The 14,716-nt window shown below is 43.7% G+C and overlaps 1 protein-coding gene across 4 annotated transcripts in view; it reads right to left on the bottom strand.

Moving 5' to 3' along the window:
- The window catches only part of LOC148848061 (multisubstrate pseudouridine synthase 7-like), a 53,054-nt gene that overhangs the window by 6,117 nt on the left and 32,221 nt on the right, over nucleotides 1-14,716 (bottom strand). For 2 of the 4 annotated variants that reach the window (XR_016101199.1, XM_088951776.1), the window contains exons 15-16: nucleotides 14,069-14,136; nucleotides 13,919-13,979 (exon numbers count right to left, since the gene is read on the bottom strand). Coding sequence is in view for 2 of the 4 variants with exons in the window: in XM_088951776.1 (XP_088807902.1) it covers nucleotides 13,919-13,979; nucleotides 14,069-14,136 (129 nt within the window). In the remaining 2 variants the exon portion in view is untranslated. The other 2 variants (XR_016101200.1, XM_088951777.1) reach the window with 2 other exon arrangements.

Below are 14,716 nucleotides of genomic sequence, written 5' to 3'. Positions count from 1 at the left end.
GAGGCTATCTAGTGGTACCAATGGTACCAATGGTCGCATCCCCAACCGACCTGGGAAGATTTCACCAAGGCCCTCTACATCCGCTTCGGTCTGTCAGGTTTCAAGGATTTCTATGAAGCACTGTCAAGAGTAAAGCAGACAAGGTCGGTAAGGGAATACCAGATCCAGTTTGAAAGACTGGCGATGCGAGTGCACAGATGGCCAGAGAAAGCACTCGTGGGATGCTTCGTCGGCGGTCTGAAGGAAGAGATACGTCTCAAGGTAAAAGCTTTGCAACCCTCTACAGTATTGGCGGCCATAGGATTAGCAAAACTTCATTAAGAAAAGCTTGACCGATTATGGCAAGCAACTCGGGGTTCTGGACAGACCTTCAAACCCAATATCCAGGCCACTAGAATTGAAGGTATCTTAGGAAAATCACCAGTCCAGGGAAGTAATGGGTCTACAACTTAGAACCTGAATCAGGTACCCATAAAAAGACTCTCCTGGGCCAAAATGCAAGCCCGATGAGACCGTGGTATATGCTTCAACCACAAAGAAAAATCTGGACTGGGACATAAATGTAAGACCCAACAAGCTTTCATGTTAAACTGATGGACTGGACCCTCTTTAAGTAATAGATGACCAGAACCTGGTACCAATGGAAACATATAGCATATGGGATCCGGTACTGAAATCATCCAAGATCTCCCTTGAAGCCTTAATAGGTCTTTCTTCAGCATAAACCATGAGAGTTCTTGGCATCTTGTGGGGCTGCCTTGTAACAGTGCTAGTGGATAGTGGTAGCACCTTAAATTTTATCACATGTATTCTAGTTAAACAATTGGGACTACTGGTTCAGCCCACCAGACTATTTACAGTACATGTAGCAAATGGCAATAACTTGAAATGTGAAGGAGTTTGCATAGGGGTTGATCTCAGAATCCAATCCCATATTTTCTCAGTTGATCTGTACCCACTAGAATTTAGTGGGGCTGACATAGTCCTAGGCATATAGTGGTTAAGACTATTGGGTCTGGTGCTTTGTGATTGGGCCAATTTAACAATGGGCTTTGAAATTCAAGGGTTGGCTCCCTCGAGTCTCACCCAAACCAACCCAGCATCCATTCAGAAATGTTGTCACACTATGCTTATGCATATGGGTACCCTATCCACGCAGTCCAATCTAACCATAGCAGAAGAGGCCAACAGATCTACTGAACATCAAGCAGCCCTGCAACAATTGTTGTTGGAGTTTCAAGGTGTTTTCCAAGAATCCACCACTTTACCTCCAACCCGAGTACATGACCATCACATACCCCTGTTACTGGGAGCAGCACCACCCAACAACAGGCCCTATTGATACCCTTATTTTCAGAAGCAAGAGATTCAGAAACAGGTTCAAGAACTCCTGGACAAAAACATGATTCAGCCGAGCACTAGCCCTTTCTCTTCACCTGTTCACTTGGTAAAGAAGGACAGATCATGGTGTTTCTGCATTGACTACCGGGCACTTAAAAAAATCACAGTCCATGACAAATTCCCTATCCCAGTAATATGAACTGTTAGACAAGTTAAGGCATGCATCTCATATTCTCCAACTTGGACCTATGTGCAAGATACCATCAAATCAGAGTACATCCAACTGATATATCCAAGACAGCCTTTCGAACTCATGATGGGCATTTTGAGTTTCTAGTCATGCCATTTGGTCTAACTAACACCCCATCCACATTCCAAGCCTTGATGAGTTATGTCTTTAGACCCTATCTTCACAAATTCATACTTGTTTTCTTTGATGACATTCTAGCATATAACCCTGAATGGCCACAACATTTGGAACATTTGTAGACCACTACCTAGGTCATGTGTTAAAAAATGGTAGTGTTTCAGCTGATCCGGACAAAATTATATGCATATTACCCAAGAATGTCAAACTAAGGGGTTTTTTGGGCCTCTCCGGATATTACCACAAATTCATAAAAGGGTATGAATTGATCGCCAAACCCTTAACACAACTACTGAAGAAAGATGCATTTGTCTGGAACACTCAGGCCCAATCAAAATTTGATTCTCTTAAGCAAGTAGTCAGTTCACCCCCTGTGCTGATATTACCAGATTTCACCAAAGAATTTGTGGTACAGTGTGATGCTTCAGGAGTTGGGGTCGAGGCTGTGTTTATACAAGACAGAAAGCCCATAGCATACTTCAGTAAAGCATTGTCTATGCAAGCACATGTTAAATCAGTCTATGAAAAAGATTTAATGGCAATTGTGATGGCAGTACAGCATTGGCATTCTTACCTATTAGGACACAAATTCATCATTAGATCAGATCATAGAAGTCTGAAATTTCTCGTGGAACAGCAGGTGCTCAGCACAGAACAACAAAAATGGGTCTCCAAGCTTCCTGGGTTTTGATTATGCAATTGAATACAAGGCAGGAGTCTCCAATGTGACAGCTGATGCCCTTTCAAGAAGTCCAGAATTACAGCCCATGATCATTTCAAATCCAGTCTACCCATTGTTGGAAGCACTAAAACAAGAAGCCCTGGCCCATCCTAGCTTGCAAAAACTGCGAAATGCGTGTAATCAGAATCCAACTACAACACCTGGCTACACTACTATGGATTCCATGCTATTCTATAAAGATCGGAAGGTCCTTCCAGCATCATCAAACCTTCTACCTGAACTCATTCATCTCTTCCACTCTTCAGCACCAGGAGGACATTCAGGTATCTTCAGGACTTATAAACTCATTTCAGGCCATTATTATTGGCCAGGAATGAGAAAAGCCATCCAAGACTTCGTTTCATCATGCGGAGTTTGTTAACAACAGAAGTATCTAGCACAGTCACCGGTTGGAGTGCTTCAATCATTACCCATTCCCTCTGAAGTATGGGAGGACCTTTCTATGGACTTCATCTCTGGACTACCGTCTTCCTCCGGTAAGTCAGTTATTATGGTCATAGTGGGTCATCTCACTAAATACACCCACTTCATGGCACTATCACATCCCTATTCAGCAGCTATGGTGCAGAAAATTTCACTAAGGAGGTAATCAGATTATATGGCGTCCCTCGCTCTATTTTCTCTGATAGAGACCCAGTTTTCATGAGTCAGTTTTGGGAGGCTTTCTTTCAACCCCGGGGTACTAACTTGGCGAGGTCATCAGCATATCACCCTCAATCAGATGGACAGAGGTGGTAAACCACTGTCTAGAAACATACCTCTGCTGTTTCATTGGTGATCACCCCCAACAATGGCTCAAATGGCTGCCTTGGGCAGACTTATGGTATAATACCACATACCATGTATCAGCAGGCATGACTCCCTTCCACACCGTGCCTTATATGGAAGAGAACCCCTGGCCATTTTACCAATGAAAGGGACCAACTGCAGTAGCAGTAGTGGATGATCACCTCACACAATGAGATCAAATTTTGCAGGAGCTCAAAGCTAACCTGACCCGGGCACAACAGCTCATGAAAACCAGCTATGACCGGAAGCATCATGATGTTTCATATCAAGTGGGCGACCTGGTCTATCTTAGACTTCAGCCCTACAAGCAAGTTTCACTAGCTCAACGTACTTGGCACAAGCTGGCTCCATGCTTCTTTGGTTCATTTAAAATCCTAGAAAAAATTGGTCCTGTGGCATACAAAGTAGACCTCCCTTCAAAAAACACATCAGTGGTGATGTAGTTTATAGCTCCATGCTACCGGTTTTTTGACTTTTTCTCCAGACGGCATCCTGCAAACAGAACCCCAGAAAATTACTGACTTCAGATAGGTTAAACAGGGTCAGCACATTACCAAAGAAGCAAAAGTCCAGTAGAACAACCTACCAGCAGAGGATAGTACATGGGAACCATATGACTCACTGCAAGAAGAGTTTCCTCATCTCAACCTTAAGGGCAAGGTTAACCTTGAGAGGGGAGGTACTGTTAGAACCACGAAGGCAATAGACCCAAGTTGCATCAGGGTTTACTCAAGAAGGAAGCCAAGAGATCCACGTAGGCATAACTGAAGTGTAACAACCAAGAGGCCAAGAATCCAAGATTTGATTCAGTGTAAGCCTATATAAGGCAGACTGCTACAGACATCAATAACAGAATTTAATATTCCTCTCTCTCTCTCTTACGCCAGGAGGCTAGACAGCTCGAACAGTCTATGAGTTAGGCAGTATCTAACATTCACTGTGAAGGCTTTTGTCAGCACGTCATTCCGGTTGCAAAATTATGAAGTCACACCAGATCTATACCCACTTAAGGTTAGTATGGCGGATGTGGTCTTGGGTGTGCAGTGGCTAAAGCTTTCGGGTCTAGTTCTATGCGATTGGACCAAGATGACAATGGACTTTGCAATTAATGGGGTATCATTTCATTTGCAAGACTGCATGGATAGTGGGCCACAGGCCAAGTCCTTGCACTCTATCCTGAAGGGAGGTAGGCACAACTATCCAATGTTCATGTGATTGGGTCTGGAACCAACCAGCCCAATTTTGTCTTCTGGTGCATTGGACCCAGTAACTAGTACGCCTCTAGAACTGCAGCGGCTTCTCTCCCATTACCAAGATGTTTTCCAAGAGTTTGCCGCTTCCATGTTGCCATGATCACTGGAAACCAATCACTCCCGGCCTCCCTGGGGTACTGCCAGCCAATGTAAGGCTGTACAGCTCATACAGGTACCCACATTTCCAAAAATCTGAAATAGAGAAGATTATTCAAGAATTGTTGGCAAAAAAATTTATTCAACCTAGTTGTAGTCTGTTGGGACCCAAAACTCCGTCCGAACCCAACTACAGGTGTGGAGCAAGCCACCACCGAGCAACATTTCACTAGAAGACAGAGAGGCTAGCGTGACACGCGGCAGAGCCTCCCAGAGTTAGTTACATTGCCACCAGAAGATATTCTCTTCATGATTGCATACATGTAGGCCAGCTATATAAGGCCCTGATCATGTAATAAGTGGTGTGAATGAATATCCCTTTCATCTCTCTCTCTCTGTGTCATCTTCTTCCTACCTTTTCCCCTTTCCCTCCCATCTTCTGTTTCAGGAGGTTAAGCCACCTCAAAGGGGCTTCTGAGGTGAGCAGTAACTCATTAGATTGGTATCAGAGCCAGGCTATCCAAATCCTAGGTTTCACGATGCCACAGACAAGTTCCACTACCGTGGATGAAAGGGTCGACCAGCTTGAGGTTGGGTTTCACCAAGTGTTGAACGAACTCAAGGAACTCAAAGTGGTCGTCTCCAGCTTCGTCTCTCAACAACAGTCCGGCGAGACCAATCACCTAGAAGGAGCGGAAGCCTCTGCTTCTAGTAGCCAAAGAACAGGGGATTACCCCACTGGAAAAGTCGCTAAGATCAACTTTCCCAACTATTCTGGTGGAGATCCCATTCCTTGGATCTTCCAAGTAGAAAGATATTTCGAATACCACGAAACTCCCGCACACCAGCGTGTCTCCATCGCCTCCATTCATCTAGAAGGAGACATGATTCTATGGCTCTAGTGGTATCGTCGGAATCATCCCCAGGTAACTTGGGCAGAGTTCATCGAAGTTTTGTGCATCCGCTTTGGGCCGACGGCGTTCGTGGACTACGGCGAGCTGATCACCCGGTTGAAGCAGATTGGAACGGTAGCAGAGTACCATATCGAGTTCGAGCGGATGGCAACCAGGGTACACGAATGGCCAGAGAAAGCCTTAGTAGGATGTTTTTGGGAGGTCTTAGCGAGGATATCCGTCTGGAGGTGAGGGCTCTCCATCCGGCAACTATCATGGCTGTAGTGGGATTGGCTCACCTGTAAGAAGAAAGAATCGACAACCTTCGTAGAGCTAGCAAACCAACCTACCCGAATTTGAGGACGACTCCACGGGTCAATCAGCAGCCCATGAAACCGGCTGGTGATCATCAGAAGCCCATATTGCCCCGGCCCACTATGCCCTTCAATCATCTCTCATGGGCTGAGATGCAAGCCCGACGCGAGAAAGGCCTTTCTTATAACTGTGATGATAAGTTTGGACCGGGCCATAAATGTCGGGTCCAACGGGTGTTTCTCCTACAGACAAAGGAAGGGCCGAAAGAGACAGACCTAGAGCACTTAAATGATTGTGAACTCATTTCAAATGGGCCAGAACCTGTCGAGACCGAGACCTCCTTACACGCCCTCATGGGCCTCAACTCTCTTTAGTCCATGCATGTAGAAGGAAGATTGATGGGCCGGACCATGATGATTTTGAATGACAGTGGCTCTACCCTGAATTTCATCACTTGCCATTTAGCCAAGTAGCTATGTATGACCATACAACCCACTCCTCTCTTTCCAATCCATGTGGCTAATGGGAGTCCGATGTCGTGTAATGGTGTATGCAAGGAGAAAATCCTCATATAGGGCCATAAATTTGTGGTGAATCTCCACCCATTGGATTTCTCGGGGGCTGATATTATTTTGGGGGTTCATTGGTTGCGTGTTCTGGGCCCTGCTCTATGTGATTGGGCCAAAATGACAATGGATTTTCACCAGGATGGCCCATCTTGTCATTTACAACGGGTGCGGCCCCTTGGTCCACAAAGTGACACTTTAGCCTCCATGATACGGGACTCCAAGGATGTTGGCCAACCCATATTTATGCACTTAGGCATTCGGCCCACAGTCCCAATTCTGGACAACCAGGGTTGTGTTCACCCCACAGAACCCCAATACAGGGCCTTACGGTCAATAATCGATCAGTTTGGCGATGTATTCGAGGAGCCGAACCAATTACCTCCACCCTGGGCTCATGATCATCAGATACCTCTCTTACCCGATTCTAATCCGGCCAATATGAGGCCATATAGATACCCTTACTTTCAGAAGCTGGAAATTGAGAAGGCAGTGAGAGAAACATTGGAAAAAGGGCATATACAGACCAGAACCAGCAATTTTTCATCTCCTGTAATCTTAGTAAAGAAGAAGGATGGTAGTTGGTGCTTTTGTGTAGATTACCGGGCCTTAAATCAGATTACTATGAAGGACAAGTTTCCTATACCCCTCATTGACGAACTATTGGATGAGTTAGGAGAGGCGCGAGTGTTCTCCAAATTAGACCTGTGGTTCGGGTATCATCATATTCGGGTCCGCCAGGCTGACATCCACAAGACGACCTTTAGGACCCACAATGGCCATTATGAGTTCTTGGTTATGCCTTTTGGACTTGAACGCCCCCTCCACCTCTCAAGCCCTCATGAATGACATCTTCATGCCATTTCTAAGGCGATTTATTCTGGTGTTTTTCGATGATATTCTAGTGTACAGCAAGTATTGGGACACACATATGGAACATCTGAAACTCACGCTCACAACTCTACAGGGGCACTAGTTACATGCCAAAATGGCAAAGTGTTCCTTTGGACAAGGACAAATTCAGTACTTAGGCCATGTGGTTGCAGCAGGTCAGGTAATGGGCTTACCGGATATTATAGGCACTTCACTAAGGGGTATGGGCTTATGGCCGCCCCTCTAACACATCTATTAAAGAAGGATTCCTTCAGTTGGATTGATAAAGCCCAACGGGTTTTTGACGACTTGAAGACAACAGTTTCCAGCCCTCCAGTCCTCACTCTTCCAGACTTCTCTCAGCCCTTTGAAATAGAATGTGATGCGTCGGGTGTAGGAGTAGGGGCCGTCTTGATGCATAAAGGGCAGCCCATTGCTTATTTCAGCAAGGCTCTCTCAGCAACTCACCAAAGTCAGTCCACTTATGTCAAAGAAATGATGGTTGTGGTAATGGGAGTGCAAAAGTGGCGTGCATACCTATTGGGACACCAATTTGTTATTTGGACAGACCAACGAAGTTTGAAGTACATAGCAGAGCAAAGGGTGCACACCCCGGAGTAGCAAAAGTGTCTTAGTAAACTGATGGGCTTTGACTACCTCATAGAATATAAGCCAGGGCCCACAAACAGAGTAGTTGATGCCTTGTCACAAATAGAAGAGTTAGCCCATCCGACCTGCTCTCAGCCCAGCTTCCCTTTGTTTGAAGCTATATGGCAAGAAGCCAGGTCTGATCCGCAGTTGCAGGTCATTAGAGATAAGTGAAGGCGAGACCCTTCACAAGTTGCTGGTTACCAAGTTGCGGGGCCTGATCTTTTCTTTAGGGGTCGGTTTGTTGTTGCCCAGAATTCGACCCACAAAGCTGAACTGCTAAGGTTGTTTCATGACTCCACCTTGGGAGGGCACTTAGGGGTGCTACGGACCATAAAGAGTCTCAACAGCCACTATCATTGGGTAGGAATGCGTAAGGATGTATTATAATATGTATCCAAATGCCAAACCTGCCAACAGCAGAAATACTCGTCATAGTCTCCCGTTGGCCTTCTATAACCTCTCAAGATTCCAAATCAAGTGTGGGAAGACCTTTCCATGGACTTCATCACGGGTCTTCGTCATTCTACAAGAAAGGAGATTATCATGGTAGTGGTTGACCGTCTCACTAAGTACAACCATTTCTCTACATTACCTCACCCTTACACCGCAGCAATGGTGGCTGACATCTTCATCCGTGACGTCGCCAAGTTGCATGGAACCCCAAGATCCATTGTCTCAAATCGGGACCCTGCTTTCCTGAGTTCATTCTGGAAGGAATATTTTCGGTTGCAAGGAACCCAACTGCACCCCTCCACGAGTTATCACCTGCAGACTGATGGGCAGACTAAAGTTCTTAATCGTTGCTTGGAAGCCTACCTTAGATGTTTCGTAGGGGAAAAGCCCCAACAATGGGCTCATTGGCTTCCATGGGCAGAATACTGGTACAATTCGACTTATCAATCGACTGCTGGAATGACACCCTTCAAGGCTCTTTATGGCAGAGAACCTCCTCCCATATTACCTTATGAGTATGGGTCATCTAAGGTGGTAGAAGTAGAAACATGTCTACTTGCGAGAGACGAGATTCTTAGATTGCTTAAGTCCAACTTGACAAAAGCCCAACAGTGAATGAAAGCCCGCTATGACACTCACCACCGCCTGTTAGAATTTCAGGTGGGTGACTTCGTTTACCTTAAGCTCCAACCTTACCACCAGATCTTTGTGGTAAGATGGGCTTGGCACAAGCTAGCACCCAAGTATTATGGGCCTTATAAGGTTCTGGAGAGAGTGGGCCTTGTTGCTTATCGATTGGACCTCCCTGCAACCTCAAAGCTTCATCTGGTGTTTCACATCTCACTTCTTAAGAAGGTGGTGGGAAATCATACACATGTCTCACCCAACTTACCCCAATTCATTGAAGAAGGGGACATTGACACGGAGCCTGTCAGAATTGTGGATTTCCGTTGGGTTCGACGAGGTGGTCAGGTTGTGCCAGAAGCCAAGGTAGAATGGGCTGGGCTTCCTCCAAATGATGCCACTTGGGAACCTTATCATAGGCTGAATGAGAGGTTTCCAAACCTAGACCTTGAGGGCAAGGTCAATGCTAAGGGGGGAAGAATTGTTGGGACCCAAACACTCCCTCCGAACCCAACTATAGGTGTGGAGCAGGCCACCACCGAGCAGCATTTCACTAGAAGCCAGAGAGGCTAGCGTGACACACAATAGAGCCTCCCAGAGTTGGTTACACTACCACCAGAAGATATTCTCTTCATGATTGCATACATGTAGGCCAGCTATATAAGGCCCTGATCATGTAATAAGTCGCATGAATGAATATCCCTTTCATCTCTCTCTCTGTGTCATCTTCTTCCTACCTTCTCCCCTTTCCCTCCCATCTTCTATTTCAGGAGGTTAAGCCACCCTTGAAGGGGCTTCAGAGGTGAGCGGTAACTCATCATAGTCCCTATTCTTCACCCGTCTTGTTGGTCAAAAAGAAGGATGGTATGCGATGTTTTTGTGTGGAAGGATTTGAATCAAATAAAGGTTGAAGACCATTTTCCAATCCCATTAATTGAAGAACTGTTAGATGAGCTTTACGGGGCTGCCATCTTCTCTAGATTGGACTTGCATTTAGGATATCATCAGATAAGGGTTTATCTCGATGATATTCCAAAAACAGCCTTCAAGACCCATGATGGACACTATGAATATCCATCTGAAGCATTTTGGACACCACCTTAGCCATCCCTTGGCATAACCAGCTATATGCTAAAGCCTCCAAGTGCATCTTTGGGAAGACACAAGTGCGGTATTCAGGTCACTTAGTGGGTCAAGGTAGGGTTGTGGCTGACCTAGACAAGTTCCGTAGCATTCAAGAATGGCCCAACCCAAGTCCATTAAAGAAAGGTCTTCATGGATTCTTGGGCCTTACGGGCTATTACAAGCACTTCATACACAAGTATGGTCTCCTAGCTATGCCCTTAATGCAACTCCTTAAAAAGACAAGTTTACATGGATGGATCAGGCATAACAGGCACTCGACAATCTGAAGATGGCCCTCTCCACCCCACCCACACTTCGGCTTCAAGATTTCACTAAACACTTTGTGTTAGAGTATGAGCCTCCGGTGCAGGGCTTGGAGCTGTCCTATTACAAGATGAATAGTCCATAGCATACTTTAGTAAAGCTATGGGGAATCAGGCTTCTTCCCAGTCCACCTATGAAAGGGAATTGATGTATTGAAACCTACTTACAGTGTGCTATGTGGGGGACTATCCTAAGCAATGGGCTCAATGGTTGCACTAGGCAGAATTTTGGTACAATAGCTCCTTTCACTCATTGGTGGGAATGACTCGGTTCAAGGCATTGTATGGTCAGGACCCGCCTTCTATCCTACCCTATGAGGCAAGATCGTCTGCAGTTGCAGCAATTGATCACGTCCTTATCACCAGAGACAACATTCTTAAGACCCTCAGCCAATTTCAGTTGCAGCAGTGGAAGCACTGTGTTGTTGAATTCAATGTAGGGGACTTTGTCTAACTGAAATTGCAGCCTATCATCAACACTCAGTGGTCCAGCAGAAGCGGCATAAGCTTTCACCATGTTACTATGGCCCATTTCAAGTTCTAGAATGGGTGGGTACAGTGGCAGATCAACTGGATTTTTCAGCCTCTACAAGGGTCCACCCTGTCTTCCACGTATCTGTTGTCAAGAAATCTATTGGGCCGACGATCCTATTATACAGTGATGTTGCAGTTCACAGATGGCGGTGAAGTTCTGCTACACCCACAGAGTGTTGGATTAAGTCAGGTCGTCATTCCATCCATGAGGCTTTGGTTTTATGGGAAGGGCTGGGGAGTTGTTAGGACACCGAACAAGGATTCAATTGATCAACTTCAGAAGCCTCCCTTACAAGGAGGTATCATTCTAGAAGGCGGCCACATCAGCAAGAAACTCAACCAACTGGTGCAAGTTGTCAAGCTTCCTAACTGCAATCTGTTGTCATCTGCTTCTGTTTCTGTATCCTGTAATCTGTTACCAATTTTGTCAATGATATAAGAATAAGCAATGGGAAGAGAAGAATAACATAGAATTCCTGTTTTCTCTCTTTCTGTGTGTGTGCATTGGGCAGGTCCCAACATTTTGTTTACCTCATCTGCACTTTAAGCACAAAAAAGTAAGAGCTAAAATAAAAGTATATCAGAATTAGCATGCAACAATGATTATTAAAAGAGTTATATCTTGAGCTTTTCATGTTAGCTTGCAACAAGGATGCAATAGTTGCACACTAATATAGTTTTGTCGGAGACACTCCTGTGTGGAATCCTGTTTCTTTTTGGAGAAATTTCAATGATAGAGAATTGGGGAAAATCTTTGACCTACTGTCTTTGATTGAGAATCAGAATTGTGATGTTTTGCAAAGGGACTCTAGAATTTGGAAATGGCACAGCTCCAGTAAGTTTTCAGTAAAACCTTTCTACAAGAAGTTATCCGAAGGAGACTCAGGATCTTTTCCTTAAGTAGAAATCTGCTGAATTAAAAAATATAAAAGAAAAGTAGTTTCTTGAAGAGAGAAGAAAGAGAGAAGGAGAAGAAGAGAAGAAGAGAAGTTGAAAAGAAAAGAGTGCAATAATCTGGCTGCCCCCTTCACTTATTATTTATACTAAAATAATAGAACAGTACAAAGACAACTATGCCCTTATAGGGCGGCAAAACATAAAACAGCATATATAACACTCAAAAACATAATAAAATTTGGACTCACATAACTACTGTGGTCCCCACCTCCTATCTAACAACTAACATAAAACATCTACTCAGAAAAACATCACAAAACTAATTAATCTTCAACACTCCCCCTCAAGTTGGGAGTAAATGTCACACATTCCCAACTTGCGTAGATCATGTTCAAGCTTGTTCTTTGGCACCCCTTTAGTGAGAACATCAGCCAGCTGCAACTCTGAAGAGACATAAGGAAAACAAACTTCCCCAATTGTTACCCTTTCTCTTATAAAGTGTCTATCAGCTTCAATGTGTTTTGTCCTATCATGCTGAATTTGATTGTGGGCAATATTGATTGTAGCCTGATTGTCACAGTATAACATCATAGGTTCCTCTGCTTTCACCCCAATCTCACTCAAAAGAGATCTAACATCATAGGTTCCTAATGTCTAGATCCCACCAAAAACTCCAAGAACTGGGCAATCTATAGCAGAGCGATCAGCCCTTTACTACTTCATGCAGTTGGCTGATCTAGGGCTGCATGAGAATGCTTCAAGAAACCCTAGCCGATGCTCTGATACAAAGTAGAAATCTACTGAATTTAAAAATATAAAAGAAAAGTAGTTTCTTGAAGAGAGAAGGAGAAGAAGAGAAGAAGAGAAGTTGAAAAGAAAAGAGAGCAATAATCTGGATGCCCCCTTCACTTATCATTTATACTAAAATAATAGAACAGTACAAAAACAACTATGCCCTTATAGGGCAGCAAAACATAAAACAGCATATATAACACTCAAAAACATAATAAAATTTGGACTCACATAACTATTGTGGTCCCCACCTCCTATCTAACAACTAGCATAAAACGTCTACTTAGAAAAACATCATAAACTAATTAATCTTCAACACCTTACAAGGAGATTTGGGGCACTGTGGCCCCCTTGAAGGTCAAGTATTTTACTTGGTTGGTGGGTGCTGGACAAATGCCAAACTAAAGAATACTTATTGAGAAGGGGATTCACATTGGACACCATTGATTGTGTCCTTTGTGAAGAGCAGCTCAAATCTACTAGACACTTGTTCATTCACTGTAAATTCACTAGCAGATTGTGGACTCGTTTTCAGAGTGCAATTCAGTGGAAAGGTTTCTATCCTAATTCTGTTGGTGAACTTCTTGGCAGGTGGCACATTCAAAATATGAGCAGGAAAGGTAGGTCAGTTTTGGCAATGATTTCTCTAGCCATTTTCTGGGCTACTTGGATGGAAAGAAATGCTCAGCATTTTAAGATCAAGAAGAGCTCAGTGGAATCCGTAATAAATTCTGCTTTTGATCTGATCAGAAACTCGCTATCTGCTAGCATGATTACCAGTGGGGATTTCAACCAATCCTTTTTGTCTATAGACTTTTTTTTATTCACACCCTGTGATCTAATGTACAGAATCTCATAGTACAAGTTTTTTTTTTTTGTCGGCACATTGTGCAAGGGTTTATAGTGATTCTTAATACATTACTTTGCATTACCTTTTTCAAAAAAAATTGTTTATCAGAATTAGTATATCCATACCTTTGCATTGATGCAAATGAAGCTTCTGCAAACAAATGAGGCCTAAATTAATTTATTTTATTCAGGATGCAAACAGTGATATTACCCAGACAACACAGCCACATCACAACCTGCTCAATTGTGATACAAGTACAATTTCAAATCTATTAAATATTTATAGTTGTGAACGTTTATTAAACAACAGAATGAGAAAAAAAAATCAGTGGGAAAGAACTACCATGCAACACATACATGCACAGTGCACACACAGCAACACATACATGCATGCATTACAGAATTTAGTGATAATGAAGAAAATAATCATTGTACCTTCTTTGCCAAATCATGGTAAACTTGAGCAATATCATGTGTTGGATAGAGTACTCTTGAACTACCAGGAGGAGGGGAACAAATTAAGTTTAATTCTCAAAATAACATCTGACAAGCTTATGAACCATAGAAGTTGTAGATTGATCTTACCCAGGCAAAGGAAGAATAACATCAGCAATTGTATAATCTCCCCTCTGGAGATCCTCTGCATCTACAGCCTGCCTCAAGACAGAAAGCTGTCTGAGCATTCACAAAATCAAGCGCACATGTAGTTCTGCTTCATAGCACAAAATGTTTTTGCCCAGGCAGGAATATTCTTTTTTTTTTTTTGAAGAGTAAAGAAGAAAATTTTATTAAAAAGAAAAGAAAGATACAAATGTGTTGGGTGTCAAGATAACACCCAAACAGCTGAAGTCTGAATACTAAGAAAATAAGATTACATTAAGACTGGGAACTCAAGAACACCCCAAAAAATTTCTACTAGATCTACACTGTTAAACTGCTCAAATTCTGGAAGAATCAAGACCCAGCTTGAAACAAGCTTTCAACAGAGGCCACCTCCATGTCAAAAGCTTCTAATTTGTTTTCCTGTAATAAGGCCACCTCCGGAATATGTGTTCTGATCAAAATCCTAATCCGCGCTCTCCTCTCCTCCTTCAGGCCTCAGAAATTTCAAGATGACAGCTTCGTTCTGCTCCCCCATACTACATGACTCCCCCCACCTCCGTCCCCTTACTCTTCCTCTGCACAAAAAATTTCCTCACCCCCTTCCTAATCCCAGATTTTCCCCGTCTATTT

Source organism: Nelumbo lutea, chromosome 6 (genome assembly GCF_056320005.1).
Source record: "Nelumbo lutea isolate HS-2025 chromosome 6, American lotus-T2T, whole genome shotgun sequence".
NCBI classification, from domain to species: domain Eukaryota; kingdom Viridiplantae; phylum Streptophyta; class Magnoliopsida; order Proteales; family Nelumbonaceae; genus Nelumbo; species Nelumbo lutea.
The sequence above is the reverse complement of the archived record's forward strand: the minus strand, read 5'-3'. Positions and strand labels throughout refer to the sequence as shown.